Raw genomic sequence first — 6,000 nt, 5'->3', positions numbered from 1 at the left:
TTCTCCAGAGCAAGGCCCACTTCCACACGTCTGGTTTTCTAAGCTCCCTTCCTTACCCACAGCCTTCAGTGAATAATCTGCTATTTCCAAGACAACTAAACAGCATTTTAAACTTACAAAATGCCTTTTTAACATGCTCTATGGAATTTGAAGCCTCAAACTTAAGGAGCTTTCCACTGGAAGATATTCTTCATGAGGAACCATACGTACACCTCCTCTTAGTAAAATCCTCTCCTAGAACCTGGCTGCAATATCACTGTGGAGACACAGCAACACAGTTCTGGAATGTACTGAGGATTAAGTCAGAAGAGCCCTCACCCTGGGGACACCCCCAGGGTAAAAGCTACTGAGCACCAAGGTGCTGCCCTAGAGGCCTTGGCTGAGTCGCTGGCCCTATTGAACCTCACTTTCTGCATCTGTAAAATGGGAGGGATAAATCTCCCTCTCTCTTTTTGGGAGAGGATCAGGTGGGCTGAGGGGCTGTCTGACCCAGTGCCTCGCGTACACGAGGCTGGCAAACGTTTATTCCTTCCCCCCTTCTTTCTTATCAAGTACTCATCTCCATTTTGTTTTCTGTTTGGGGCCAACACGGCTGGAGTCTGAGGCGTCTATCCCATAAGGCTCGATACGTAATTCTAGACTTCTTAGAGAGCGTCGGATCCAAACCCCAGCCTTTCAGCAAGGAAGCAGGCCCAGAGGGCTGACTTGGCCAAGGTCACGGGGCAAATGTGTCGCGGCAGCCGGGCTGGCCCAGTGTCTGGCTGGCCGAGCTCATGCCCTTGCTTGCACGGAGCCTGGGAAGCTTTCTCAGTCTCACCTTGTTTCCTTTGCTTGCCCTCCAGCCACCCTGGGGCAGCTTGTCTGTAAACCGAGCCCTCCTGCTCTCGGACACCTGTCCCTACCCTGCAGGCCTGCCTCTGCCTTCACCCCCAGCCCGGTAAAGCTCCTGCCCCGCCCCTCCTCCAACCCCACGGCCTCATCCAATCCAGAGGCCCCAATTTCAGTATGCAGGTAGCTAAGACAAAGGTTAGAAAAAGCGCAGAAGACACTTTATTGGAGGTCTCTGCTTCCATTCACAGGAGAAAGGAGCCAGGAGCCCCAATCTGAGGGTCCCGGCATCTCCCCGCCCCTCACTGGCCCAGCCAAGGGCCTAGAACAGTCAGTCTGACCACGAACACGTGGAGGGAGAGGAGCGGGGAGGGGAATGTCTTAGAAAAAATAGATCTCTATGTACATCTGACGTATTTATAGCACATAAATTAGGGAGTGCTCTGACCCCTGCCTGCGGGGTCCAAGCACTGAGGTGGAGGCCGGTCCGGAAAGCAGGGGGCAGGAGGACCCCGTCTTGCCCCCTCTCTCGCAGCACCCCTGCTGCTTTTTCCTGGCCTCCTTGGCTCAGTCCAGGTATCTGGAGGCGGAAGGCATCATCTGTAGCTGCTGTCTGTGTTGGGTCTGGGAGGCACCAGGTAAGAGGAACGATGCTGGCAGCTGTGGTCAGCCGACCGGTCACCTCAAACCCCAGGGCTCGTAATTCCAAGAGGAGGGCAGAGAGGAGAGGCCGCAAGCCCCAGATCCCAGGATGGCGGCTGGACAAGGAACCCGAACCTCAGCTTCTCTCCACGGCATGGCCCCAGCCTGCCCGAATGGTGGGGGCCTGGTGGTCCTCCCAGGAGGGGCTGCAGGCCTCAAGTCCGTGCGTTTGGTCCTGGGTCCTGTTCGGACCCTCAGTTCCGACTCCCGGCAACCTCTTCCTCCTTCCAGCCGCTGGAGTTCTTGCCGAACTTGTAGACCAGCCGCCGGCCATCCACTCGCTCCAGGATCTCCCGTTTGTAGTAGTACCTGGGTGCGGACAAGGGTGGTCAGACGGGCCCGGGTAGGGAGCAGCCCGGACTGCTGATGCCCTCCCCCCAAGCCCCTGATATCCTCACGGGGCCTGGCCCACTGGGTTCCAGCTTATCGTGAAACCACGTGATTTTAGGGCTGGAAGGGACCTTAGTGATCGTTCAGGGGGAGACTGAGGTCCAGACAAGCAATCTAATTGATTCAATAGGGGGAAAGCCAGGTCTTGGTGGAGGCCTTGGCTCAAGCTCTTTTCACCACTAAGAACTTTTCTCAGGACAAGCCTTGCAGATAATGCAAAGAAACGTTGCCAGAGAGAGTTCGCTGTGTTTGCTATGCCGACCTACTGCTTTCCCCATGTCATCCTTTAATCCCAGAAGTGGGCAGACACTATTATCCTCACTCTACAGGACTCCAACCTGTCAGGAGGGTGGTGGTCAGAGAGCCGTGGGAGCGGGGACAAGCTGTCCCCGGCAGCATCTGCAGGACCCCGGGCACCTGCTCACCTCATGGCTCTGCTCAGCTTCTCGTAGGTCATGCTGCTATTCTTCTTCTTTTGGCCCCAAAGCTGGGCCACAGCCTCTGACCGCAGGAACTTGAAGACACCCTCTTGTCGGTTCTCCCACTTCATGAGGCCTTCATTGAGTTCCGGGTGGATGAGGATGTCCCGGATAAACTCCCACAGGTGGGTGCCTCTGGGGGCTGCAAGGCCAGAGGCTTCGGTCAGAGGCCAGGGTAGCCCCTCTCCTCCGAGACCGGTGGGCCCCGCCTGGCCCAGCACGCCGCCCCCGGATGGCTGCGCCGTGTCACGGCTGCTCCCTCCCGCCTCCCACACCAGAGGGGGCCTGCCTCTCACACAGCACAGATGTCTTATGCGCTCCAATACTGATCCTGTGTCTGGCTGGGATTTGAGAGTGACTGAGACCCACTACCGCCTGAAGGGGCCCATGGTTCGGTGGGTGCCACCGGGAAAACGCAAACACACCAACAGGTGGTGAGAGCTTGGCGAGTACAGGACCAGGGAGCTGGCCCTGGCCTGGGGGATGAGGGGACAGCTTCCTGGAAAAAACAGCCCCCTGAAGACAAGAAGCAAGCCAGGCGCAGCGTGTGGGGGGAGGGAGGCTGCCCGCACGAAACGGAGGCAAGAAGGAGCTGGGGGCCGTCACCCAGCGGTTCCCAGCGGCCGGCTGGCGCACACCAGGGCCTGAGGCCTGCAGCAGGGTCACGGTCCTCTGCCTGAGCCCCCTGCGGCCCCGCGGGCCCTCCCAGCACCCACCAGCTGCCCCCTCACACCACCGAGGGTGTCCCAGCAGGCAGGACAGAGCAAGTGCAGAGAGAACTGGAGTGGGTGGGCCGCGAACCTGGGCTCTAGTCCCACGGGCCTTCTTCCAGGGGCCTCAGTTTCCCCTCCTCTCCAGGACCACTGACCTAGGCTCTGCAAGGAGGTGGTGACCAGTGCCACACAGCCTCGGGCCCCGTGCACAGCCAGGACGGCGGCAGGGAGGAGCCGGGTGGACAGCCGGCGAACACGGGAGAAAGAAGCCCCAGCGGCGCCACAGTGAACCTGCCGCCCGCCCCACCCCCCAGGCCTCAGAGCAAAGGGGGGGACCCCAGGAGCTCACCATGCTTGCTCTTCTTGCCCTCCAGACACTCCCGAGACTCTTTGCTCAGCTTTCGAGGCCGACCCCGTTTCCGCTTCCCGTGCTTAGGATCCCCCTTCTTATAGTCGGGAAAGCCGTCTAAGACAGGGGAGGTGCAAGGTCAGGAGGGGAAGGAAGGGGGGGCTCGAGGGGGCAGCTCCTGCAGGGAGACCCTGCAGGCGAGCAGGGATGAAGGGAAGGACCAGCCCCAAGGGCCCTGCCCACTGGGACCCCCACTCACCCCTAGAGAAGAGCTTGCTGTCACTGGGATCCAGGTCCACGTCACTTGCACCGGAGTCTGAGGAGTGGGGACTCTGGGAAGTACCAGTTCCTGGGGGGGTTGGGGGCAGAGTGAGTCCGTACCTTCTGCGGGGGGGGGGGGATCGCTGCCCAGCCCACTCCTATTCCTCACAGAAAGCCTGGGCTCTAGTGCAGGAACCAAGGGCTGCGGGACGTTTGGGGGAGAGGGAGGCTGTGGCCCGGACGAGGGTGCTCACCTGCGGTGGAGACATCGGAGCTGCCGGGGGAGGGGGCTCCTGGGCCGTAGCTGCTAGGGAGGTAGGGACCGGCCTGCCGGCACTCCCCCAGCATCTCTTGGTTGAAGGGGCTTTCCTGGTCTGGGAAGAGGAGGTAGGGGTTCAGACAGGGTTCTGAGGAACAGGCAGGGACACTAGGCCACCTAGAGGTCCAACGAGCTGCTGTTTTTCTAGCTGGGGGAGACAGAAGTCTGGCGACCAAGGGTCAGCTCTAGCGCTTCAGGGAGAGGCTGAGATGGGATAGGACAAGCTGGGGGATGATTGAGAAAATGAATTCTCACCAAAGGGGCCCAGGGTCTCCTGGAAGGCCATGCTGTCCTTCTCCAGCAGCTCAATGATCCAGCTGAGTTCGTCAGGAAAGCTGGAAGCTGATTGGGAAGGGAGGAGGGGTCAGAGCCCAGGCAGGCGTCCCACTCCCCTCTTCCCTCAGGGCTTCCTTTGCGGTCTGTGCCCACTGGCCTGGGGCTGCAGGTCCTTCCCACAGCCCTGCTGGCCTCAGCTCGGGGTGTGGGCCGTTCCCTAGGCCAGCCTCCCCAGCTGAGAGGGAGGACTCCCCCTCCAGCCCTGGGCTCCCGGGGGCACCAGCGGCCCGGACTCACTGAGGTCCCACAGCTGGGAATAGAGTTGGTCCCCCAGAGGCCCGAAGACCAGGCGCAGCTCCTCAGGGGCACAGTTGCAGAGTGTGGCCCCGTCCATGTCACACCGCGAGAAGTCGATGGAACTCGCGTCGTATTTGTTCTTCTCCACTTGGTAGCTGATCCAGTCCAGAACCTGGGCCTTTGACCAGAACTGGGGCTGCTTCCCCGACCAGCTGGCCTTCTCTACAGGGGACCGGGCACAGCATCAGGTCAGCTTGAGCCACCCGGACCCTCACCGCCCGTTTCTGGCGCCCATTGGGCTTCTGTGTGCATCGCCCCCCCCCCCCTCCACCCCCACGTCTCAGAGACCCTGCCGGGAGGAGGGGCAGGGGGTGGCATTCACACCTTCGCCCAGCACCTCACTTAGTCGGTCGCTGCCCCTCAACCCCAATACCTCAGCCTCTTACAAGTCACCCCAGCCCCTAGTGCTAGAATTTGCTGGGGGGACCCTCCTCCCTGCCTGACTTCCCCATTTATCTAACAGACTCTTAGAGGAATGTCTCTCCCTCCCCCAAACACCCCATCCCACCTGCTGAGACCCACCTGTGCCCTCCAGTGGCATCTGGGGGTTACTCAGGGTCAGCACCAGGTCATCAGCCCCAAAGGTGGCAGCAGGGGGGACGGAAGTCAGAGCGGGCTCTTCTGAGCTGTACATAGTACTGAAGTAGTTGCTAAAGACGTTGCTAATCTCACAGGTTGCAGCCATGAGGCTACCTGGGGAGAGAGAGGCCAAGGCTGGTGAGGGCCAGGGTCCTTCCCTTACCCTCTGGCTCTTCTGTACCAGCCAAGCCTGGGGCAGGAGGAGCCCCAAGGGGGGGGGCGGTGAAGGTCAATATCTCTTTGGACACCCTCTCCTCATGGAGGGCTCCAAGATCTCAGAGCCTGCTGCGGGCACTAGGCCTCCTATGGGCCCCCTCCTCAGCCCCCCTGGGCCCTTGGGTGGGACTGGCAGAGTTAGGGCCACTCTGTCCCTCCCAAAGACAGTGCCTCTGCGACCTTCAGGGCACTCCCACTGCCCGACACTCCTGCTCAGGGGCCCTACAGTGCGCAGCTGCAGTGGGTGGGTATAGAAACTACACATCCCCTCGACCCCTCTCCGTTTCCCAGGGCCCAGGCTGGGCAATATGACAGGTGGGGGGGTCCTACCTGACTGGCGGAGTGTGGGTGTGGCAGGCAGGCAGGATTAAGGGACAGCAGGCAGGCGAGAAATCCAGGAGGCAAAAAGCTGCGCCAGGTAGCTCTGAGGCGTCTGGCCCGCGCTCCCCCACCCGCCCTAAATAGAGGCGTGTGGGAGCTCCTCCCTGAGCCCAGGGCTTTATAGTGCGCCCGGCGGTAACCTGAGCTGGT

General features: G+C 60.8%; 1 protein-coding gene across 1 annotated transcript; it reads right to left on the bottom strand.

The window, feature by feature from the left end:
• Positions 1-1,027: 1,027 nt before the first annotated feature.
• On the bottom strand, positions 1,028-5,954 carry ELF3 (E74 like ETS transcription factor 3). The gene is made up of 9 exons (XM_006739638.3): positions 5,800-5,954; positions 5,197-5,367; positions 4,615-4,836; positions 4,297-4,383; positions 3,977-4,096; positions 3,721-3,810; positions 3,462-3,578; positions 2,346-2,541; positions 1,028-1,839 (listed from the first exon to the last, which is right to left on the bottom strand). The coding sequence occupies exons 2-9, from the start codon at positions 5,357-5,359 to the stop codon at positions 1,725-1,727; spliced, it is 1,110 nt and encodes a 369-aa protein (XP_006739701.1). The 5' UTR covers positions 5,360-5,367; positions 5,800-5,954; the 3' UTR covers positions 1,028-1,724.
• Between the last annotated feature and the right edge of the window lie 46 nt (positions 5,955-6,000).

The sequence above is a fragment of the Leptonychotes weddellii genome, chromosome 6 (genome assembly GCF_054177405.1).
Source record: "Leptonychotes weddellii isolate Sample4059 chromosome 6, ASM5417740v2, whole genome shotgun sequence".
NCBI lineage: Eukaryota > Metazoa > Chordata > Mammalia > Carnivora > Phocidae > Leptonychotes > Leptonychotes weddellii.
This window is presented reverse-complemented; position numbering and strand designations above follow the sequence as displayed.